The 26,258-nt window shown below is 39.2% G+C and overlaps 1 protein-coding gene across 3 annotated transcripts in view; it reads right to left on the reverse strand.

The window, feature by feature from the left end:
* The window catches only part of zeb2b (zinc finger E-box binding homeobox 2b), a 71,818-nt gene extending 52,465 nt beyond the window's left edge, over positions 1-19,353 (reverse strand). For all 3 annotated transcript variants that reach the window (XM_051111983.1, XM_051111985.1, XM_051111982.1), the window contains exons 1-2: positions 19,207-19,353; positions 17,911-18,062 (exon numbers count right to left, since the gene is read on the reverse strand). In XM_051111983.1, the coding sequence (XP_050967940.1) occupies positions 17,911-17,983 (73 nt within the window). In that variant the 5' untranslated portion in view covers positions 17,984-18,062; positions 19,207-19,353. The remainder of the gene's footprint in view (positions 1-17,910; positions 18,063-19,206) is intronic.
* Positions 19,354-26,258: the final 6,905 nt, after the last annotated feature.

Below are 26,258 nucleotides of genomic sequence, written 5' to 3' on the forward strand. Positions count from 1 at the left end.
GCGCTGCGCAGACGGAGTGTAAAGGCACTTTAAAAGCTCATCAGGCGAGTGCTGCACTTGTAGGAAATACCTTATTCATGACGGAACAGCCCGAGTCGAGGTAATGACTCAAATCAAGGTGGCCTCGCAAATGTTTAAATCTACAAGGACGACGAGAACATGAATAATGCAGAATAATTTGCATCTAAATTTTTTAAGTGTTCTTTATTCAAAAACTAAAACGCGGCTTCGATTAAACTTTGATGGGTGGAAGCTGAGACGCCGACGCCGCACGCAGGAGCCCGAAACCCTCTTATTTGCTGAAATTATTTAGAGGAGCGATAAAAGAGGATGAGCGCGACTTCCAATAAATAGTAATTAAGTGCGAGGTATTCGACACGGCCCAATACGGACACGCACGGATATGCGTGTGTGAACACTACAACTGTCGTGCATTTACATTCGTGCATTTGCCGGCAGCTTTTATCCACATGTGTTCAGGGTTATGGGACAAACTCATGAGCTCCGCTGCACCTGCGTTGTGTTTGTGTGCACACAAAGGAAGCTGACAGATATCAAGTTCAGCTTACCTGCTGTTGAGTTGAAGAGGACGGATCCACGGCCCATCAGCAGCGCCAGCAAGAGACAGAGAAAGAGAGAGAAAGAGGGTATTGATTAATTTGGTGTCTTGTGTTATCTATATCCTTTGTAAAAGCTCACAGAGAGATCGCACAGCCAGATGACATTTAAGATGTGAAATAAACACTGACGGACAATAAAACTCTGAGCCAGAGAGAAAGTCTGTTTCTGCATGGAAGAATAAACTAGAGTTTAACATGAGGGATTCTAGTCACCACTGTGACATTTGAGTGATCTGGCCGTTTGTTACAACGTTGCTGCAGTAAGTGTTTCTGAGTGGTTACTAGGGCGTTGCTATGGTGTTCTGGGAGTCTCTCCTTCCATGTGCACCTGTAGGATTTTCTCTTTTGAAAATGGAGCATCTGAACATCTACATCTACATGAATGGTGTGTCTAATGCTCAACACACATAATTTGAGGATTCATTCAAACGCTGGAGGTTTCTTAACATCACTATCTGCACTAATACTAGTGATTAGTGACTTGAGCACCAGTAATAATGATCTGGAAACAGCAATAAGCAAAGGACAGAAATGCAAATAAAGGTAGCTTAACCTAAAGCAGTGTTTAGGTGTGTAGATACAGCGGGTCAGCAGACGGAGAGAGAGACAGACAGACAGCAGGAGGAGAGCGTCTCTCTGCGGGCTCTTTTGCTCGACTGACCCCTCGCCACTCCACCATAATTATCACTGCCTGATTCTCATTCAATTTGCATTTAACCCACATCTGAGGTCAACAGCATCTCCACCCTGAGTCACAATTACAATACAAACACACACACACACACACACACACACATGCACACACACCATCTCAACTGGCTTATTCTACAAATATGATGTAATTATGTTTTTAGTTTGCGCCAGGGATATTGCTGTAAACTAAAATAAAACTAAAACCATAACCAAACATTTTACCCACTTGTAACAAAATAAAATAAAATAACATTTCAGCTAGTTCATTTAGTTTTCATTTAATTTAACTTTAAGTACATAAATAAAATAAAATAAAATAAATAAAATTGTTATTTAAGCTAGTTGGTAAGACTTTTATTTTATTTCAGTGTAACTTGAAGTACTAAAAAACCAAAAAGACCAACTTTAAAAATAAAATACATATAAATAAATGAACAAAAACTAAAATAACTTACCAATGATACTAATATTTGCACTCCAATAGATAAATACAATAGATAAAGCAATTACACAATTGCCATGACAAAAATACACTTTCCTTTGAGTTCAGTTCCTTTAAGTGCTTTTTTACATGCAGCAAATACAGCCCTGGACACAGTAATACAGTAGTACTATAGTAACAGGCCTGTACTATCAGTGTGAAGTCAATGCACACACACTCATGGATTCGCTCATCATGACGTGAGGAGGAGACACGCCAATGTGTGAGAGACATGCAGCTATTGAAACAAGTCAACAGACGGGAGGGAGGGGAAGACGCGCTTCATTCTGGTCCATGTGAAAAAAAGTGTTTCATTTGTACGACGTGTTAGTGACGACTCGCAAGAGTACAGTAGAACACAGACCAGCCTACACACACTAGACCAACTGCATCTAAACACACACACACAGACACTTACACTTCACCATCCACCCCCAGAGGTGCATGTTATCACGCAGAGGTTTCCCTTTGATGGTGTAAGTTATGCTTCATCTAAGCATCAATGTTTTTAGGAGACATAAAAATAGACACAAATGAGTCAATAGTTGTCATACAGTAAGAGTTTTAAAATGAACTTGGGTATAGTGTGAAAAAAAAAAAAAAAGATTTTTTTTTAAGTTGTAAATCAAACAAAGATTATTAAAGAGTACAAGAAAATACTGTTTCAGTCTTTCTACTTCAAATTTTAATGTATAATTCAATAAGTTACTTGCCATGTCTTTGTGAACTTTACTATTGATTTATTTATTTATTTTGAAGTTTTAAGTTTTTTTTAAGTTGTAAGTCAAAGATTACTAGAGTACAAGAAAAAGCTATTTTAGTCTTTCTACTTCAAATTTTAATGTATAATTCAATGTGATAATTGCAGTGTTTTTGTGAACTTTACTATTTATTTATTTTGTTATTTATTTATTATATTTATATTGAGTTGTAAATAAAACAAAGATTTTTGGAGTACAAGAAAATCCTACACCAAATATTTTTCAGTGTGGAGTTCATATTGAGACAGGATTGTGCAAATCTGACTTTTTTGAATCTCTGTGCAATTTCTGAGTTTCAAATTTAAATCCTACACCAACGGTTTTCAGTGTCAAAGCTCAGTTCATATGAGATATCAGACTTCGATCATGCAAATCTGAAAACTGAGACTCTTTATTCTCTGCAGAAAACAAATCTGACATTACGAGAGACTTTTTCCTCAAGAAAAACATCTGAGGAGAACTCCTCAGATTTTTTCTGAGCAGACTGAGTTCATACTGAGATCTCTGACTTGGATCATGCAAATCTGAGCACTAATTGAGACTCTTCTGAATCTCTAGAGAAGACACATCTGACAACACAGGAGACGTCTGTCAAGAAAGCAACTCAACAACTGAGACATTACAGCGATTTCATGTGCGCTGCTTGTTTTCTACGGGCCTTGGATTCTTGTCAAACTTCCAAGCCTGGAAGAGTCTCGTCTCACAGCGTGTGATGTGTTCGTTTCTAGAGAATAATCCACGATAAGGTCTTTGTGCTGTCTGAAAGAGCGGAAAGCAGCGACTGATGGGTATCTGAAAACAGACAGAGAGAGACAGCAAACAACCCGACGCGAAATACCACCGTCACAAAAGCCACGGCGTGCAGAAATCTGCCAGATCTGATCTCAGGCGATACGATCCAGATCCGACTCTTTGTGTGTTTTGATGCTGCAGATCAGAAGCGTTTCAGGCCTCGAGTATCTGCTCTCATTATCGCAGGTTTGCGGTTCACACGCGTGAAGGTGTGTCGACAGGAGACGAGCAAACGGAGTGACCGCTGAAGGCGTGTGAAAGAGTGAGAATCCGCTCACCCCCCTTCCCTGTTCATCTGTGAATGAGACGACACGCTAACATATGTAATTAATTCAGCAGCCACATACATATACACGCGTGCACGTTCGTAAATGCGATCTGGCCGAGCAGTCATCCGTCGTGCGGGCGCGGGACGGATAATCGGGCCCGCGGTTGGAGCCCCGGCGCTCCTCGCGCACATCTGCCGAGCATTGATAGCAGATGTCAGTCGGCGAACGCGCAAGAGAACGGCGAATTAAAAATGCAAGCATCACCAACTTCCGCTTATTTACTCGCTGGAAAATGAACTAGTATAATAGTGCTCGACAAATGCCAGCAAACCAGGCCGAGTAATTGCGTGTCTCTCTCTTTACCACCTGCTCTTCTTCTTCTGCTTCTTCTTCTTCAGGGTTGAGGGTCCTGCTTTCTCGTGCTCTGTTTTAATTCGACAGCACAAAAGCAACACCACAGCGAGCGTTGCATTTCTGTCTGTTTGCATCAGTTTTCGCCTGCATAATTCATTTAAATTAGAGCAGAAGCTTGGCTGAGTAATAAAACCGAGTTGGGCTGCGCGACGGTGTAAATGAAATGTGAATATTTTACTGATGAAAATGCAGAAATGCTCTTACTCCACTTTCCTGCATTATAAATGGATGGCTTGAAGAGCGAGGAATGCTTTATTGTCTTTTCTCGATGCACTAAAAGGCTCCGTCGTAGGGATCGTTCTCACGGCCGCCGCCAGCAGCGCTGACAAACATCTTTTTCTGGCAGCGCTTCCGCAGACGGTCAAACTGGGCGGAACGAGTCGCTCGCGTACGCAATAAAACACCGACATCAAACGAAACAGCCACCCAGGACCTGTAGTGTGAAACACACACATGGAAAATAAGACAGGGCTCTTTTAAAACTCATCTGCCCTGAAGATGTAATAAAATTGACATATTGATTCCTTTGAATTTACGAATGCCTGTTTCATAAACTCCATTTCCAAAGCTTAGAGCTCCGTCATTTTCCCCCCAAATGGATCAATTATGTGCCCACGTAATCCAGTTACCTGTGAAATCCACCAATACTCGCCCGTACCCGCCTCTCTCTCTCTCTCTCTCTCTCTCTCTCTCCACAGACACACACTTCAAGGCATCTATGTGTGTGAGTGTGTATTCTGGCTGCTGTCTGTCTATCACACACTGAACAGGAGCTCATGCAGGATTAGGATGAATTATGCTCACCTACATCTACTACGTTTGAAAAATGCCTAGAAAATGAACTCAACACTAGTTGTTTTACAGCGTCGCATACTCAGTGTGATTCTGTTCTTTGTTTGGGCTCTATAGTGCATGTTTACTGATATACAGACCCACACAGGATCTGGGCCCGCAGAAAGAAAGCAGAAAATTACAATCAGAATGCCTACAATTCAGAAAGTTCTATATACTATATTGCACGAAATACTGTATTTGGGATATTTTTTAAAAAATCCGTCAGGACACTCTAAAACAAACATAAAAAGTCTCATATAACACATGCACTACCATTCAAAAGATTGGGGTCTGTAAGAATGTATTCGTTTATTTATTAGTATTATTTTTAATGGTGGTTAGAAGAAGTCTGCTCACCAAGGCTGCATTTATTTGATCAAAAATACAGTAAAAATTGTGAAATATTATTACAATTTAAAATATAATTGATTGCTGTGATCAAAGCTGAATTTTCAGCATCATTAATCCAGTCTTCAGTGTCACATGATCTTTCAGAAATCATTCTAATATGCTGATTTGCTGCATATACAGATACATTTTATATTTCAGGATTAACTGATGAATAGAAAGTTTAAAAGAACATAATTTATTTGAAATTCTTTTGTAAATGGCTTTATAAACGGCTTTACTGTGTCCTTAAAGTATTTTCCTTAAAAAAAAAAGAAAAAAAAAATCATACTGACTCATACTGTCACCAATACCTTAATATTATGTTTGCAATATTAAATCATACAAATCAAAAACTAAATAAAATAAAAATTAAATACGCAAAATGCTATCTAAATGTTTCAACTGGCAGCCATAATAAATCACCTAGTAAACAATATGTTGTAAAAATAAATAAATAAATAAATCATAAATCATAAATAGAATCCATGCAGTATTAAAAATATTATTGCAGCGTTAGATTTAAGGAGAACACAGATGTGTATTCTGTGCATATAAAATGCATCTTTGTTATTGTCTCGACAATCAGTGTCTTATTTTCTATGCATGGGAATCCACACATTGAGTTAAATAGTTTTCTCGCGATTGATTGTGTAAATATATTCACCTCAGCTTGTCATGCAAAGCCTTGGCACTGTAAAGACGAGTTAATTTATTTCACATGAAGAAATGTTCATAATTATATCAATTAATGAGAAATGATTCATGGATTAAACCAATTCAGGATCCGGATCTGGATAATTGGCTACCTGTGCAACAGAAACACCTTCTTGCAATCTCAGCAATAAGCCAGATCTACAAATATATTAAAAACATGCAAACATTCACATGCAGGACACGGGGCTCCTATGCTACACCAAATCAACTCAAAGAGAAAGACATTTATCCAGCTCAGTTACACAAAGTCCATGCAGAACGTGTGTGTGTATGTGACAGCTGCAGTATGTTGGGCCCGTAAAGGGTCACTACGCTCTGGAATACCTGTCAGATCACACACGACCCAAGCAGTCAAGTGACTCCAAGAGGAATAGGATGAAATCATAATAAAGGGAAATTCTGGGAAGTGTGTGTGTGTGTGTGTGTTTGTGTGTGTGTGCCCGCTGTGTTTGGGGTCTTTGGAGATAAGGAGCCGTGTGTGGGCTACATTTGACATGCTGAACAGAAGCAGCACCTTGAATCTCAGAACACAGCAAACACACGGCACTACAAACACACCCTGACACCCGCACACCCACAGAAAAGTGGCAACAATTTGTCACACTGCTGCAAATGCTGGGCGCCTCTGTGGCCGAAAAAACACGGCGTAAACTGAGCACGAGTGCATGCACGTGTGTGTTTTTTAGGAAACTCTAGGCGAGAAAAGACAGAATGAAAATGCTAAAATGTGTCACTGTGTTGTGTTTTCTTTCTACTCACACATTTTGCATTTTGTATTACCAATGAAAATACACATTTTACTCACAAAATTAATATTCATATGAGTACATATCCATTAACACACATGCAAGCATTATATAAAATGATTTACAGTGACCCCAGAAAGTATTCAGTCACTTAAGTCATGCTTAAAAATGATCTCATTGTATTAGATACACTATAAAAAAAGTATGTTTTCAAGAAAATACAATTTCAGTCTCTATACTTTTACATTTAATTCAATGTTACAATTACTTGTGAAATTTAGTACCATTTTTGAGTGAAGCTTAAAAATTTCATGAAAATTGCATGTATTTATAATTTCATGTATATATATATAGAAGTTTAATAAATTTGTTGTTGAATAAATTTAATAAATTAATAAAAGCTGTTTAATAAATTATTTGAGTAGGTTTTACAAGAAAATACTACTTTAGTCTTTTTACTTCATTGTGTTATTTGCCGTTTTCTCGTAATTATTTGTGAAATTTACTAGCACTAGTGTAGAAAAAGCAACCATCATTAACTGTAAAGAAAGGCATAAAAAACATCAGTCGATTAAGTACCCAAGTATACATTTTGATGTTTTGTTATCTAATACAATGACATTCCAACATTTGAAGTGTCCAAATACTTTTTGCTCAACAAGATCAGACTCAGTAGCTCAAGTAACCAACTGGAAGAAACTCTCAGAGCGGCGATATAAATCTCTCTGTAATCAGCATTTCCATCTGACGAGTGCTTGAGTAATTAGAGCGGTGAGAGTTCAGATGAAAGTCTATCAGTGTGTGTCCTTCTGTTCCCAGACACGGCAGAATCCACCGCTGCCGGATCTCGACATCCTAGAAAGCGTGGCGGCGGTCGCGGTTGGCATTATGCGTGGCATTATTATTGTCTCCTCGCTGTAGACGGCAGATAAACATTCTCTTGATTGGCTGTTAAATCCACGTTTGAAAACGCGTGTCATAAGAGACGAGCTCCGGGTTTGAAGCGATCAGCCGCGGTAACTGTGCAGCTCTCTGCCTTAAAACACTTCAAATATTTAGCAAACACATTCACAGTGCATGCTGGGAAACGCGCGGATGAGTCTCGGCTGAGCCGCCGTTATAAATCACCTCATCAGAGAATGAAATTAACACCGATTCTTGCAGGCAATTTCTCAATTTCCAATGCTAATTACGCTTTTTCTCTTTACTTTTAAATTCCGTACCACCTGTTTCGGGAAAGACATCTTAGGCGGCAGAGATGGATTTAATCACAATTTTAATTAACTGCCGTGTACATGAGGAAAAGCGGCAATTATAATGCAGATGAATGATGATTTTTCCACATTAAATTGTTTTGTTTCTTGGTTATGTTGATTGCATAAATACCGTCAGAGAACAGTTTTTTATGTACTGTAATTTAGTAATTGTTTTGCATGGGGGAAAAAAAAGTCTTAGACTGACTGACTGACTTTATCTGTTTGCAAATTGTTTAATTCGGTTAACTCTGTGTTTGCCGGAATGGATCTGCCGTCTTTACGGGCCTGTGAAAACATCATGGGCTTTGCAGGAGATTCCGGCCGTGTTCTCTGGGATTTAATAGGTCTTTCTTTTGGAGAGGGCGGCTTTTATTAATGTCACTCTGATAAACACGGACACATGACCTGCATTTGAGTTTTAGACACCAAAGTCCAGTTCAAAGCAGAAGTAATGTGACACATAAAGTGGTTAATGTTCAGGCGAGGTGCACCTGAGAGACAGGTTGAGAAACGCACTCCTCTCAGTATGTGCACATGTGAGAGATGAATAAAAGTGTAATAAAGCTCCACACAAAGGCGTTGCTCTCTCTCTCTCCCCCCTCTTTATTCCTCTTGGGGGATTTGAGGCATTTTCACGATGAACTTGCCGAGTATTTGGGCTTTGTAGTGTGGCAGAGACAGAACTGGAGCAGATATTCACTAAAACTTTCAACACTTCAGGACTTATCTGCGCTCTCTAAAGCTGCACTGAAGAATATTCCAGAAAATAATTGCGCAATATTTCCATGTCAAACACAAACCTTTTCATCTTTCAGTTGGCCAAAGCGACCTAACAGAAGCTCACTGCTGTAATGCTTTTCACAAAGGTAAGCTCTATTACAATTCCACGCTCTGTGTGTGTGTGTGTGTGTGTGTGTGTGTGTGTGGAGCTGATGCAGCTTTTGATCTGAAATATTATTGTGACTGTAGAGAAATATGTTTTTGTCAAGACTAATGAAATAGACTGACAGTAAATATTCACACACACACACACACACACACACACACACACACACACACACATAAAAAAATACTGCTACAAATTGAAGCCCATATCCCAATCCTATAAACGATTATTAAATTTAAAAAATTCCATACTAAAAGTAATAATAAAAAGATTTCACCTCCCAAATTTTTTTTAAAAGACATACTATAGAATTGTATTCTATTTAAATAAAGCAAATTATATCCGTAAATTTAAGAAAGAAAGAAAGTCTCTGCTGTTCAAAAGTTTGGGGTTTGTAAGATTTTTTTAAATATTTTCGAAAGAAGTCTCTTCTGCTCTCTTCTGATCAAAAATTAACAGTGATATTGTGAAATATTATTACAATTTAAAACTGCTGTTTTCTATGAGAATATCTGTTCAAACATAATTTATTCCTGTTACCAAATCTGAATTTTCAGCATCATTACTCCAGTCTTCAGTGTCGCATGATCCTTCAGAAATCATTCTAATATGCCGATTTGCTGCTCAACAAACATTTCTGATTATTAGCAATGTTAAAAACAGTTGTGCTGATGAATATATTTGTGAAAACCATGATACATTTTATTTTTCATAATTCACAGATAAATAGAACTGTTCAAAAGAACAGCATTTATTTGAAATAGAAATCCATTGTAAAATGTCTATACTATCACTTTTGACCAGATTAATGCATCCTTGATAAATAAAAATAAATTAAAAACTCTAAAGTAGTTTATTAATTCCCATCGGTTTGGGCTCCAAACTCTAAGTAAACCCTCATACAGTCAAACACATATAATTTCTCATACCACAAAAAAATACCCTCTCATGACCAGTTAGTGAAGCGCGTGAAATAAAAGAAAACCTCTAAAGAGATAACACAACAAAGTGTGCATGTTCTTGAATTTACACCCATAACGCAGTGACCTGACATGCGTGCAGCTCTCACACCTCTGAACACACTCAACAACACACGCTTTGACCCCGAACTCCCACAATACACACACACTATCAGCGCTGTCTCTCTCTCTCTGGCTGTCTGTCTCTCTGCTGTCAGCTTTTCGTAGCTTGACTGAGTTGATTTGATGCAAATACCTCGAGGGGAGAGTCCTGCGACTGATGAACACTTACGTCAAGTCGATTTTGCACCGTCGGGAAAAGGTAACCTCTGCGTCGGACAGGGAACTCACACACATACACACACACAAGGTTAAAAAGACTGTGTGTATGTGTGTGTGTGTGTGCTAATTGCAGATGAGACTGTCTGCTATTGTAATAGAACTGCCCACTCCTCTCAGAAAAGGCAGAAATGAATATTTCATTACTTTAATTACTGAGAGAAACGCTTTCACCGGCCGTCCCTTCACTAATTATGAGCACTGATAACGTTTGTGAAGTGTGACTGCTCCAAACAGACCTAGAGAGACTCAGAAACACCAATAACTTACATAAACCATCAAATGTCAGTGGCAGTGAGTGTTTCATTCAAATAGGCAAGAAAAAGACTCTTTAATATCTCAATTGTTTCTCGAGATCAAAGGAAGAGCAAATTATCTGATGGTCCTCCTGTCAGAAAGAGAGAAGCTTCACACTGTTCTCACATTTTCCCAAATGACAAAGTCTGCAAAAGCAAGAGATCTTAATATGAACTCAAGCATTTCTCATCAAATACCAAATACTGCTCTGCTATCCATATTATTTTTATAGCTCTATACTCTATTGACTTGTGGATGATCTCCTGAGAAAAGAAAGTTGAATCTAAAGCAACAAAACAAATTCTCCTCTGGGATTCGAGTAAAATACACAACTGCTCATGCAAGTTAATTATACCAGGTGTGAGTTGTAAAGCATTAACAGTGCCAGTTAACTTATATGATGCACCGAAAGCATGTAACGCGCACACACACGGGCAGGTAAAGACTCTGAACCGCAGCCGCGGGGCTCGTCCTGTGCACTTGCGTCTGGGAAAGGCTGAGGACACGCTGTCTGTATGATTAGCCCACCGCTACCTGAGGAGGTGTTTGTTTGACATTTGTGTGTGACAGCGGCGAGACGTCGCTTTGACGGGCGCTGCAGCACAAGGCTTTATCCGCAGTCAGAGTCCATTAACAACAACACACACGCCAGCCCTCTGGACGAGGAAAACGAGGGTGTGTGTGCGCGCGTCTCCTTGGCACACTTTTACCTAAGGTTAAAGCAACAAGCCAACACGGCAATTTCAACAATTTCCTGGGCCGTGCTGATGGTGAGATGATTAAAACACTAAATACAGCACCGACGTCAAAATCTCACACATCAAACACCTCAAATAAGCAGACTTCTCCTTTTCTGAAGGCTCATAAACAGATGAAGGTTGATATGATGGTTTAATAATCTTCATCTCTCCTATGAAAATAAATGAACTGAAATATGGAGGAGTGTGTGTGTGTTGGGTTCCTGATGTCATGATCTGATATCTACACATCTCTTATTGATTGCTTGACCTTGCCAGAAGAAAACCGACAATCATCAAAGAGAACAACCTCTGTGTGTGTGTGTGTGTGTGTGTGTGTGTGTGTGTGTGTGTGTGATGTCTTTATACAGCCAATCCTTGAATAAGAGAGTTTATATGAGGAATATATATTATATATAAGAATATAAAGAGGTAAATCTATCTATCTATCTATCTATCTATCTATCAATCGTATACCCAAAACCTAACTGTAATAATCACAAATATCACACTTTTGAAATCATATTTAAAGAATACATGATACAAATGTGTATCTGCTCCTTTATTTTATTCTTTCTTCTGCCGAACGTGGCCATCAAACCCATCCTGCTAATTTATACAGCACAAACCTGCACAACACGGCAGCATGTCCAAATGACGACACGTGTGTTTTCACACCTGAGCAGCACAAGAGTGGCAGTCACACCAGCCATTCCTGCAAATGAACATGTTGACACCTGAGATTTTTTTCCATGCAAAATCTTACACACATTATTATGATGCACAAACAGAGACAATGGGAAATGAATCGTGTCTGAGATCTGAAATGAGCCGTGATATTTCTCCAGAAGCTTCTAGTTTGACGCATGAAGAGCGCTGCGGCCTGCGATTCCGAAAACGCGAATCGCACGTAATCACACGGCCGACCGGACCGATGTTTAAGTGCAGATGGTCGGACAGCAACCTTCGTATGACATTTGTGTGTAGGGTACAGTGTTGTCCAGGGTCCAAAATGAACACTCACTGTGTTAATTGCAAGTAAAAGCTGGCTTTGGTGAGTACATAAAACGTCGATTACTTGCCAGTTGGCTGGTAAGTTTATTAGTTACAGTTAAGTTTAACTGTAAAATTACATGATGTAACAGTCTGACCCACAGTGATGTGAACGATTCAAATCAAAGACATCCACAGCTTCATTTTAGATGCATGTTTTGGTTTTCTCCAAAATTTGTGAGGTGACATGCAATCTTCCTCACATTAAACCAGCAACACTACAAAATAAGCACGTGAACTATGAAGTCATGTTACTTCAACACACACTGGACATTAAACAAACACCTCCTGATCAGCACAGTCAAAAGCCTTCCTCCTCTCAGAGCTGTGAGACACAGACATACAATCTATATGCTGTTAGTGTGTTACAGAGGCTAAACGTGAGGATTTGACTGACGAGGAATGCAGGTTATATGCCTCAAGAGCTGATCTAAACAGATCAACAACATCACATCCTCCAGAATGAGTACAGTTTCAGCATTTACATCTGACTACAAAGCAAGAAAAATCACCAATTTGATTTATTTAATATGCAAAAGTGATTACATGTAGAGAAAACTACATAGAGGAAAGACCTCAACGATGTCTACAATTGTGTTAAGATTTGCCAGGACAAAGATCAAATAATCTGAGCTGCTATCCACATTCACTTCACAGCTGGAGAGAAAATCTAACATATATGCTCACCATCAGGAACGAAAAATCACAAATGAGATTAATATTCATTAATAGTTGTTTTCAACAACAACAAAAAAATCTTTTTCTTAAGTATCCTGCATGTAAGCCATTCTTTTTATGTGGACACACAGAATCAAACCAGTGACGCTAGTGTTGCGAGCACGACGCTCTGTCAGCAGACGGTAAAGTTTTAGCAAACTGCTTTAGAGAACTAACTCTCTCTCACGGTGTCCAAAGGTGTTTGCTGAGGTAAGTCGGGATAAATCCAGCAGGCTGATAATCTCTCGGCTGAAGTTCTGAAGGAGAAAAGAGTTTGTGGAATTCCCGTCACATGATGCCTTCAGAGGTGGAGCTGCTCTCTGCCGTCCCTTTACACGCTCAGACTGAGAGTATATAGAGAGCAAAATAAGCTGCTCGAATATAGATAAACACCCTTCAGTGTGTGCAAAAGAGGATGCATCCTCCTCATGGCTGTGTTTTTCAAAAAGATTTATATTTAGAAAAACAGCTGTCCAGCTAGAGTGGAACTATTAGAGAAATGTCAATTCTGAGTCAGTTCTGTTTAAGCTGTAAAAGCATATACAATAACATAAAAATAACAAAATCTAAAAGTAAATACAAAAATCTAAAACTTAATTTCATTATATCATTTTTAATGTAATTTGTATATATAAATATAATTTTATCTAAAATAGCATTTAATAATAATATAATAGTAATATTTAATAATATTTTTGTTTATTTTTGTTTTTTTTGTTATTTATTTATCATCAGTCATTTATTAAAGAAATCTCCCAAGCTCAATAAGTGAAGCTCGATGGACTGCACATGTGAAATCCAGCTGTAGAAACAAACATAAAATGCCTTGACAAATGCACTTACAGTGGAAGTCTACAGTGCGATTTTTCCACGCTTGCTAAGCCAAAGATCATGCCAAAAACTACACGCTTTAAATATAAAAAAAGATAAATACAAACGCATTAAATTATCTAAACACACACACACCTGTTCCAAACTATTCTTGCGTCTTAAAGCAGCCGTGCCTCACACAGATGATTTTCTCTTAAGTGTGAAAGTGTGCAGCCATGAATAGAGCGAACATGCCGCTGCGTAACACTATCTGTGCGTGTGTGTGTGGATCTATATAAGGGCCGTAACCAGGGGAGGCCCAACAAACATTCACAAACACCTCAGTTATTTTGCTCTCGACACCCACCCTCTTCTGCCTTTATTCTCTGTTTTTTTCTCTTCTGTCGCTCTTCCCCCTTTTCATGCGCGCCTTTCTGAAGCTGAATGCAAATGCTGCGTGCTGGCAGAGAGAGAGAGAGAGAGAGAGAGAGAGAGAGAGAGAGAGAGAGGGCTGGGTTGTGATTAAGGAGAAAGGGCCGTGTTCTTTGTTCGGCCCTCGGGGGATGTTTACCGGTGGAGACGCGGTGGATGTGATATGAAAGGCAGTCGGGTCAGCGGTGATGTGAGTGAAAGTGAAGTCACACCTAAGGCATTTCCACAGAGCTCTGGGTCGAGGGGGGGTCTGACTCCCCCACCCTCCGATAGGCCAAAATATCTTCAGAGACGAGATCGCAAAAGAAACACAACGATAAAATACAACTGGGAGCAGTGCAAAGTGAAATTGTGAATTCGTCACCTCGAGGAGCTGAAAAGACCCTCAAAAATGACTTTCAAAGGCATATCTTAATGTAGCCGTATTAAATAATTAGTCTGACATGAATTAAACCCATGCATTTAGAATCTGTGGGGTTTTTTTTACATTTTCTTGTGGAAAAATATGTGGAGTTCTTGTTGAATGGATTTAAAACCTGTTAAACGGAGCAGAGAGATTGTATTTGTGGAAGACAGCATTATCAAATTAGATAGAATATTCAATAAACAAACACAAGGGGCGGAGCATGTGTATGTTTTTGATTGGCAGGCACTTCAGCTGTGCGGAGATCTGCAAGCACATTTTGCATCATTGGGGTTGCAAGAAAAAAATTACATTTGAGCTAAATGTAAGCTAAGTAAAGTGGCTAAAATGTGTAAGTGTTTTTATTTAAGGTTATTATTTATTAAGGATGTATTTATTACATTACTTAAGGATTTTATCTCTATGTGAAAGTTTGTTCATTCTGAATTGTCGGAATATTGTTATCTACTTTTAAAAAAAAATGACACTTAAAATGTTGCAAATATTCCTCGATGTATGCTTGCCAGGAGAAACATCCATGCATGCACTGAAGACATTGCTGCAATTAATCAATTGCTAAAATAATCTCGCCCAAAAAAAAAACAAAAATTTGAAATCATAGAGGCAGACCAATGCACCGCAACTGACGCTGCTCTGAAAATAAAAATTATTAAAAGCAAAAACTGGTGTTTTTTTACCCAGACAACTCTTCAATTACTAACCCACAACACAACATATAAAGAGCATAGATAATATAATCAAGTACAAATCACACACACGAGAGTCCAAAAGCGAGCTCAGAAATGCCGTGTGAACTCGCAGGAGATCAGAGAACGCGAGAGATGAAGAGCCCCGCCATTCTCCTCATCCTCTAAAACTCTCTCAGCTCGTCGCGGCGCTAACAAAGTCTGAGAAACTCGAGAGTTTCTCTCCGCACGGGGGGACCGAAGGTGCACGCTCACGCTCGGTTCACCTTACGCACATGTAAATGACACGTATTAGAGCTGACAATCAGCTGTGAGCGGCCCCGCTCCTCCCAAACACAGGAGGCAGAGGAGGGGCCGTGCGGCGAGGGAGCCGCGCAGCATAATGGGGGCGCAGAAACAGTTTAGACGGGGCGGAATCTGCCATTGTTGGGGATGAAAGAGCCCAAGCGAAAGAATCGCCCCCTCCTAATTCAGCGACGACGGCTCAGCTGCCATAATCAAACACAGAGACTTCTCCTCACGCCACGCAGGAGCTTTTCCAAACCTGAAATGATGTAATCAATCTGTCCGAGCGGGAGCGTCGCTGGCTGAATGCACCACGAGGAGCACGTCTTTGTGCTGCAGGAAACGTGTGAAAATATGCATCTTAGGACACCCCACGGCCGTCAACTGCTCGGGAGGAAGTGGGCTCTTCCTGTAATTTCAGAGCACTGAATTTGTGAAAGACTTCCCGTACATGCAGGCACGACAAACAGAAAAGGCTTTCCGCGTGACCCCTGACATCAGATGTGCTCGCGTGAAAACTGCTGCTCGTGCAGCGCAAATATTTTGTAAAAACAGAGTACGCAAAATAAACAGTCACAAGCAGCTCTGACTGACTGCACTGAACATTCGCAGACAGCAAAAGCGTCGCAGCTGGACTGAACTTTACCACAGGAGAAAGAGCCGGAGACAGCAGCGTTCTCCTCTGCGATTCCAGCGGCCAAACTCTGACATGCTCTTCACACATCAGATTCCCTCTACAGTTTGGCTTTTAGCTCATCAGAGAGCTGAGGCAAGATGTTTGCAATTAATCCGACTGAACAAAAAGTTTCCTTTCCCACAGAAAATACAGTACGTTTACCATCATGCAAAACTCAACACTACACTTGCTGAATTTGCTCTGCTTGATTATTTTTTTAATATGGGAGCATGCAAAAAAATATGGAAGCTTGAATACATTTTTAAAGCAGTTATCTATGCAAAACGTCCTACGGTGCACACCTGAGTTCACCTGGACACGCTGAATCCAGCAGGTGTGTGAGAACATACACGTTTCTCCCTTCATATTTCTCTGAGCTCAAATCTAGAGTCTTCCAGCATCACTGAATATTTCATCTGTGTCCTCATTTTAAAACGACTGTCACTTCATATCAAGACGCATTTTTTTTCACTGGTGCATTTTTATTTCTACCTAAACAATTAATTTTAGTATTACCATGCACCCTTGTACGCGTTCACAAGCTCCACAAATAATAAACACAAAACTGGGCATTACATATGAATATTTCAGTACCGTTATTTTTATGCAAATCACTCACATGCTGTATTAAAAACACAAACGCATATGCATGGACCGTAAGATGGTATTACATTATATTTTATGAAATGCATATTTACTCACTGCATACGCAGAGGTCTCTGTTCAAAAAAGTGGGACGACAGAATTACGCTTTTTAAACTTTAGTGCTTGAAGACACTCGTGAGGGTGAAAAGACTCTCGTACTCGTACGTATTGATTTTTAACGGATCAATATGAAACATTTCATAAAGCAAAGAGGAAGATGGAACTGGACTGATCGCAGCGTTTAATCCTCGTGAAGCAGAAGAATTAAAATCTCAAACGTGCAGCGCGGCGTCCGAACCAACAAACCAAACACTCACGCACAATTTCAAATGCAGCCTAATCTATCGGTTGGTGTGTTTAGTTTATATAAAGCACTATAGTGTTTATGCATGTGTAAAACGCCCAAACAGCTACCCTCAAAAACAACACACTGTTAGAAAACATCCCTGAAAGCAACACAAGTTTATAAAATCAACTCTTCTGTTTCTCACAATCAGCATGCGTGCTGCATTAATGCAAAACTGTGTTTACCAGGCACTTGTGTGACACTGACTGCGACTAACGGAGCTCCACACACACTCCACACAAAAACACAAGCAGCACGAGTACCTCTAATTCATGCATCTGAGAATGAATGAAAATAATGCACTGAGACTGTCCAATCGGTGTCTCTGGACGGTCAGCAGCTTGCTAAACAAACGAAATACAAGTGTACAGAATCCACAGGCATCTAACGTGTTCAGAGCGCGTTTAACGCTCCTGAGAATTACGCACAAACTTTCATTTCCAAACTTGCGCGAAAATACAGAGAGAAAAAGCCCCGCTACATGGCCCTTATTTACATCACGCCTGTTTAGTCCGATTTCTACTTGTGCTCTTTTAAACGTACTACTCCCATCTGGACTCTCTGATCTGTCCGGTCTCATCTCTCTGCGTCCCGCGTAACGCGTCCGTTTACGCACCGCGCCAGGACACTTTCCCAAGCCGCTCTTACCGTTTTTCCTCCGCGGGTTGGCTTGTTTTCGCCTCTTACACCGGGGGCCATCCGCCATGATCAGCTCCCGCATTGATAAACGTGGATCAGATGGCAGTTTGCATGGACTCAGACCCGAGCAAACACAGCAGCAGCAGGGTGAACCGCTCCCTCTGGCAGCCCATCAGCCCGAGCACACGAACAGAAAGACACAGAAACACACGGGCACATGAGTGAATGAGACTGCTGAGAGGCTCTCAGATCATTCGATGTCCATGCATCTGATCACCGAAGACTGGAAGACGCATGCATTATGACTTATGGACAGCTAAACATAAGCAATTCAAGGTTTTACGTGAGTCCTCTGATTTAAATACAAAAAGCGAAATAATAGCTCGTCTCAAAAGTCAGAGGCTGGATTTATATTTGACACGTTTTATGTATATAAAGACACTTTTACTTTAACAGCTGAGTGTTTTTATTTGTCTGATTTATTTAGTGCTGAGCTTCTAACTAGATCAGGGACATTTTCTGTGGTCTGCTTTAGACATAAATGTGAAATAAAATAAGAGCACTGGTTAATGCATTGGGTATCATTAAGATTTAAATCATATATTATCTGAATTAACCCCACGTGTATTAGAGATCTATTGCTTTTTCCTTGACTTTCTGAGTGTTTGAGCTCTTGCTTCAAGTATTAGCGAAGACGCAGTAGTTGAAAACTTTGAAAAAAAAAAAAAATCGGACCTATATAATATCCCTCTGTAATGATAATAACAGTATGCTTGAATAAATACGCAGTGTTGGATAATGACATTGCGAGAAGATAAAACAGCATTATCATTAATGAATCAAATATTTAAAAATTGCATACATATTTTTATTTAGCATTTACATTTACTTAACACGAACTACATATTTTTGTGACTGCATGTTAAAATTGTGTTTGTTAAAAAGGCTCAATAAAATCGACGCATTTACAGATTAATTTGTAGCGATGTGACATGATTTTCTCTCTCACTGATCTCGCGGAATTGCAACATTACGGAAAGAAAAAAATAGTTTGCGTTAAAAAATGGTTAATGGACCCAATGCCAAGCATTGGTTTCTTTTTTTAGAATCAAACGTCAGTTTCAAATAAGTTCGTCCAGTCGCTCAGCGCACCTGCACAGGTGAACGCAAAGGTAAGAGAAAAATACACACACCTTCGCGTTTGACTTTAACTGAGAGCATCTCGTATCCATCAACATTAAAGCGGCTTTATTTCGCATTAAGACTATTTTAAAGATAACGCGAAGGTAAAAGAGTGTGTCTTACCTTGTGGTCTCGGCTGCAGGAGTGTGTGTTGTGTGTGTTATAGTGTCTGGGTCCAGAATAAAGCCTGAGAAACAGAGGCGCGTTATTCCTGACTGATCCTCTCACACACTCCAGGACTCAAACCTGCGCTCGGACTGACGCGCTCACACGCCTCGAATGACACTGTTTTCCTCCTTTCTTTTCGAGAGAGAGAGAAACACACGCCACCTATCAGCACAGGGAGGGATAATAGAGCCAAACGTGTGTGTTTTATGAGAGCGCGCGCACACACACACACACAGAGCATCAGGCACCTTTATAGCGAAGACACGAATAACGTTTGAAGAAAGTTCGGGCACGTTTACGCTCCCTCTCCTCAGCGCGGGCGACAAACGCGATTGTAGGAGAAATAAAGGAGGGTGAAACAAAAAAAAGACGAATCTGATGAGGAGAACCGCTGAATTTGATGAGGAAAAGAGTTCTGTCAGAGGAGACGCGGGAAGCGCGCGCAGGTTCGTGGCGGGCGCGCGCTCTCCTGTGACAGGTGAGTCTGCAGGTATACAGGTAAGAACGCTTATTCGAGGATTTTTAAAACCCTAAAGCGGTCAATGCATCGTAATGAGGTTTTTGGGACATTTTATATTATTTTTTTTTCACATTTCTCAATCCAAAATGAAAGAATGAAATGCTTCGTCGACGACATTTCAGAGGAATTCCGACACATTTAAGGGCGTGAATGAGCTTTCTCTCCCCCTCTCTCTCTCTTTCTGTCTCTGCATTCTTTCACCGTTATTGTTATTTGTCTTCTACTGTGTTTTACGCTTTAGTGCTGAAGTCTTCAGAGGGCGACACCGCTTTATGTGAATAGAGTTTCTGTTCTTTCAGTATTTGTGAGCATAATGAAGACATCAGTCTACTGGCATCTGCACTGATTGATGCTTTTGTTCAGCATCACATGCACCTCTGACTCCTACAATCTATAAGCAATCAGGTATGTTTTTTTATTTAAAAATAAAAAATACAATTTAATAATAATAATAATAATAATAATAATTATTATTATTATTATTATTATTATGTGCATCTATATTATAACATTACAATTGTTATATTCTATATTTGTTTAAATAGTGAGGTTGCACGCTTGGTTTGTCTCTGACACTGTCTGAATCATCCAGAGCTGCTGTATCCCTGTAGGGTGAGTGACACAAATCAGTCAGAAAATAATTAATCACTTAGTCTGTGATTTTTTACTTGATTTGATTTCCACTGATATAGTCAGGTTGATTCAGTCATATTAAACAATATTTTTTACTAAAAATATAATCAGCTTATTTGCATGTCAATACTTAAGCATGTTTTTTTTCCAAATCTATCTATCTGTCTGTCTATCTATCTACCTATCTGTTGTTGTTTTTTTCTGTCTGTTTATTTGCAAGTATTTTACACGTCGTTTAATATTGTGTGAGACAGGCAAACGCTCATCCAGCGACCCTCTGGGTTCATGAATGTGTTCATTTAATGGAGGAGACAGACGCCCCCTCTCTGCGCTCGCTCCCGTTACACCCTCTCCTTCATTTCTGACCTGTCACACATTCAGCTCCAAAACATTTTGCTACCAAAGGATTTTTGGGGGCTTTTCTCTCAACAGTCATTCCCAGCGGTGCATTATAACTTATAATTGTAATGTACTTAAAATTGCAAATTAAAAATGCATCATGCAAGCAAATCCCTGCAAACATGAGCAACGATAAGGATATATGAAAACTGATTATGTGATTATGCATTTGTAAAAAGGTCTAAAATTAACTGCATCAGTTTTTTGTAGCATGAATTGTTGTGAAGAAAAAATACATGCACTGTTAAAAAAAAAAAAGTTACTGCAGCACGTTTTACGAGAAAATCCTACTTCAGTCTTTCTACTTTGAGATTTCACATTTAATTCAATGCATTATTTGCAGTTTCTTTCTAATTACTTGTGAATTTTACTAGCAGAGTAAAAATGGATTCTACACTATTTTTTTTCAGTATGCTTTTGTTGTTAAAAAATGTTTTAATTTATTTTTTCCTTTATCAGTATACGTGTCATTTTCCTGTATGAACTGCTGGGGTCCCTGTCCTGTGTTGCTAGTTAATTTTCGTAGTCATTATAAACCGCACTGCGCCGCACACAACAGTACCAGAGTTACAGGCGTGTATTTCATTAGCATAATTATCACATCTTCATGTGTGCGTGTACACCGCCAGCCAAAAAGCCTGTCCGACTGTTCGCAGATCCACCTCTGTGCAAATACAGCATGCATGCACATGCATTACATGCGGCAGCGATTTCTCATCTGTACTTATTAATTATGCATTTACCCAACAAACCTGTTCCATTCACAGGCGCATTTTAATGTGAATGACAGCTGTACAGGGTGAGCGTATCTCACACGCAGACAAAAGACAAGAAAAGAGAAACGCAGCAGACTGATGGACAATTATAGTGCAGAGTTAGCGAAGAGAGTGATTTCAAAGTCTCTCAAACATACGAAACGAGTTGTTGTGCTGTAGCCGCAGGCTCCTACGCTCATACGGCTTCGGTCTACTGTATGTAACAGCACGCTGGGCTTCTGACTGCGCAGCTACAAATGCCGTATGCATCAAATAGCTATTGATTTTCACATGTAGCACTTGTTCTGTGCAGAGGAAGGACTCTGAACACCAATGATCTGATTATTAGCCGACTCTCTTCATTTGCACACATCAAACGAGAAACGCTCGGCAAAGAGAGCGACGATTCCGAGCGTCTCTCGGTAAAGAGGTCAGGTCTCCAGTGAGGTAAAAGTAGCAGTGCGACGACATATTTTTAACTATTTTGATGCTCTGGCTTTCTGAGACTGAGAAGAAAATGGAAAACATTTACGATTCATTCTGACAGAGTTCACAGAGAGAGTGAGAGAGAAAAAGGTAAAGGTCCGTTAAAATAGGAAACTCTGCCTACAGAAACATGGCTTATTGTTTCTGTGGAATTAATAATTGACGGTTGTTAAATGAATAATTTATCACGAACTGGAATAATTGTTGTATCTCTAATCTCGACACACATTTGCATATGAATCTTGTAAAAATCTGCTGCTATGTGCTGTATAAACTTCGCAGGGGTGTGAAATTGAATTTATCCTATGAAATAAAACGTGACTTTCTCCTGCAGGATTCGGCCCTCTTGTGGAAGTACGCCGGGCCGCCGGATAAGAGACGCGGTACGTGTTTGTGTACTTGTGTGAGTGAGTGATTCTTCACATTTTCCAGTTTCTATTTTAAAATCTGCTGTGAGGAAGAGCATACGGCTCTGTATCAAACGAGACAGATCATTCACTATCAAATGCAATGTCAAATGTCATAATATGTGATAAATAAACAGCACAACAGACAATTAAAGTGCATTACAAAACAGATCATTCCGCTCCCGGATGCTGATTGGTCAGTTTCTCACCAGTCATTCAAAAATACACACAACATGAAACCTATTGGACGCCACTTCATATATTTGCATAAAAAAATAAAAGCAATAAAATACTTGAGTGTTGAATTGTGAATATTCTCGTGGATATTTGCAGCCTCAGGTGGCTGTCTGTCTGTCTGTCTTTTCTGTCACGTTCGACAGACAGCAGCACTTCAAAACGCAATCATTTAAGATCCTCGACAGCGTTCAGATCTCAGCGAGACGCAAAATGAGCAAATCAACAAATATTTATATTCAAACGTGCGACGCGAATAAACGCAGTCATCACCGTGACAACGAACATCACCCTCTCTCTCTCTCTTAACCAGGCAGGAGAGTTGATTGTGTTTGATCTGGGTTTGTGTTGAAGTAAAAGAGCATCTTACACAATTGACGGCTACAATTAGCTGCCGATCAGAGCGGCGAGGACAACACTTACACTCGCATTTACATGTCAGTTTGTTGAATAAAAAAAGGAGAAAAAAGCCGTAGGATTTTCCTTTTCTGTGTTTGCTGTATAATTTGTGGAGATTTGAGAAAGAGGAGGAACGCAGAGATGCTCATTAACATGTGAAAAGAGGCAATCAGGGGCCACTGCTGAGACTATTGTCCACACTCATCCACGAGAGAGAGAGAGAGAGAGAGAGAGAGAGTATTATAGGGCAGAGATGAGCTGTTATCGGCTGCTCTATTGAATTTTACCTATGACTCTCTCTTTCTCACACACACAAATGTTTCCTCTTTGCAGCTCCAGCAAACATTTTTATCATTGCATGAGAAATTCAATAAAGTGTGCATCCTGAGAAAGTCACACCTGTCTCTATCAAAGCACATTCAAAAATCAAGCTTCTTCTTCAAAAGCCCCTCTTCTTATCAAGAGTCATTTCTGTCCGTTTAGGTTTCTTGAGCTGCAGCTCGACACTTCTTTGGGAGAAAAAAAAGTTTTACAAACTTTTTGGTTAATTAAAACAAACCTTAAATAAAACATTAACTTAAAATATTAATATAAATATTTAATAATTATCAAATTATTTAATAGAAATTTAAACGAAACAAAAATTAACTAAAATGAATTAACTGGCAATAAAACTAAATCAGAAATAAAACCAAATCATCATCAGCAGCAGCAGCAAAAAAAAAAATTACTAAAAGTTTAACTACTGATATAAAACCTAATTTCAAAACAATAATATAAACTATAACTGTATATAAATAATTTTAAAATAACACTAGTGTTTTGGTTTAGGTTTTTAAAGACCACTTTCTACAACGTTCTTAACAATGCTAAACCATAAAGGAAACTTTTTTCTTATGGCATCAGGCTGTGAAACCTTAATTCTGTGTCAGTTCTGATAACTGGAATATTTATATCATTTTATCAGTTTATTCTGAGCGCAAGATGTTGTCGTTTGACCAGTCAGAAAACAGAGGCCTTGCGTTTTGCTGAAATGTCTTTTACAAGTGAAGGAGTGGAGAGCGGCAGAAGTTAATACTCGTTCATTTCACACCTGCATTGTGGGAATATCTGTATTTGCACATGATTATTAAAGAGGAAAAACTGAAAAAAAAGGAACCATCAGTCACTGGATGTCATATTGAGCAGCATGTGAAAGTGTGTTTACTGCTCAGTGGAGTTCAACTAAACCCTTGAGCTAGTTTAACCTCCCTTTCTCTCCCTCCCTCTCTCTCCCTCTCTGTAATTGGCCAGAATGTCACAGTGTGTTTGGATTTGATCCATCTGAACCACTTTTGAAAGATCCTTGCTGTTTCCATTTAGCATTTACAGTAAAATAAATTAAGATCGCTAAATAAAATAAAATATAAAATAACAGATTTCTTTGACACATAAAACAGTAAAAATTTACCAACAATTATGCAAGTATGTAAATCTGAGTATCCTTATATTTTTTTCTTTAGGTGGTTGTTTTGTTCAGGCTGTAATATACATTATTAGCATTATATAAAAACAATACAAGTCTATGGTATGTTGCCATATGAGTAGATAAACACATTCACATGTGAGAGACAGACAGAGGGTTGTGTGAGATTTGGCAGTGAATGCAGGACAGATACAGTCAGAGAGACAGACAGACAGGAGTGAGCAGGAACAGATGCAGGATCTCTAAAACCGTGTCACTGTGTAAAGTGTTTTCATTGGTCTGAGCTGAATGTCACATGACTCGCCCCCTGCCAACCTCACCCTCCTCAGGCTCTGAGTGCTGATTTATTCATTATTCTGCAGAGCTGCGATGTGATTGGCTGAGTTCCTGCTACTGTACATCTGAGTGGAAGATCAAATCAAACTGGACTTAATGTACAGTAGGGATTTGCAGCTACATATTAAAAGAAAAGCTGGGTTGTATGAACTGGGTTGTAATCCATTTGAATAATTAGGATGCTTTTATTTTAATATCCTGTCCTAAAGTTGGCATAAAAATATTTCCGCCTACTTTCTAAATGCTTATTGATTTAATTTTTTTTTATTGAAATGTCATAATTGGATCTTCCAGTGAAACAACAGACTTCTCTGGTGACATATGTAGGGCCTCTCCAATCATTTACTTCGCCCATTTCTTACAAATTCATCACAAACTCGCATTCAGCCCCGCCTACATTTTGAGTGCCACGCCCACACCCTAAACATCCAATCAAAAACCAGTAAACAGAACCAAGTCACACCTTAGATTTGTTTCTTTTTCAATAATCAGTTATGCACAAATGTATGCTACAATATGAAAAAAAAAATAACTAACTGTATTAGTTTTGTTAGTTTCTGATTCTCAGAACGTTTCCCCAAAATGCTTAGCATAAAAAAAAAAAAAGTTTTCTTTGTGTAAGAGAATGTTTAAGATTTAAGATTGGAGAACATTACCCTAATGTTCTCATAATGCTCTTCTTTGGTTTTGAGTTATGTAATCAGATTACGTTTTCAATGCATTACTATTAAATTTACAACAAAATAGCTGAATTACTTTGTTTCCCCATTTATTGACTGACAGCTCTCCTATCCCTGTGTTGACAGAAATTGTGAGTGAGCGCAGAGGCATTTCCTTCAGCCTGAGGCTTATTAATTTCACTTTTGGTGTGAAATGGCCTTTACAGTTGCTAAAAATGTAACTTTTGGGTTTTTTGTTATTAAAAAAACAAATAAACAAGCCTAGCTCAAATGACAAAAAGTAACACAAAAGTAACTCAATATATTTTTTCCAGAAAAAGTAACTAACACAGTTAGTTACCTTTTGTAGAGTAAAGCAACACTGTAATGCGTTACTTTTAAAAGTACCTTTCCCCAACACTGTACACATTTATGACTACTGGAGAAAGATAGAGAGAGAGAGAGAGATCTTCAGTGTGGAAAGAACAGGAAAAATGAATGTAATGTTGAAACATGAACTTCAGCACCTGTTGTGCTCAGTGTGCGTGTGTGTGATTGTTTATACCTGTGAACCTGTTCCTTTCTGTCATGCGACAAAATTTTGCCAAGCGAGGCAGGTGGTTTAATACTTTACATCCTGTCTGAGACACACACACACAGAGACACTGACACTCTCTTTATCTCTCTCACACAAGGCTGGTTTGTATTTCAGGT

The sequence above is a fragment of the Labeo rohita genome, chromosome 6, assembly GCF_022985175.1.
Source record: "Labeo rohita strain BAU-BD-2019 chromosome 6, IGBB_LRoh.1.0, whole genome shotgun sequence".
Lineage (NCBI taxonomy): Eukaryota > Metazoa > Chordata > Actinopteri > Cypriniformes > Cyprinidae > Labeo > Labeo rohita.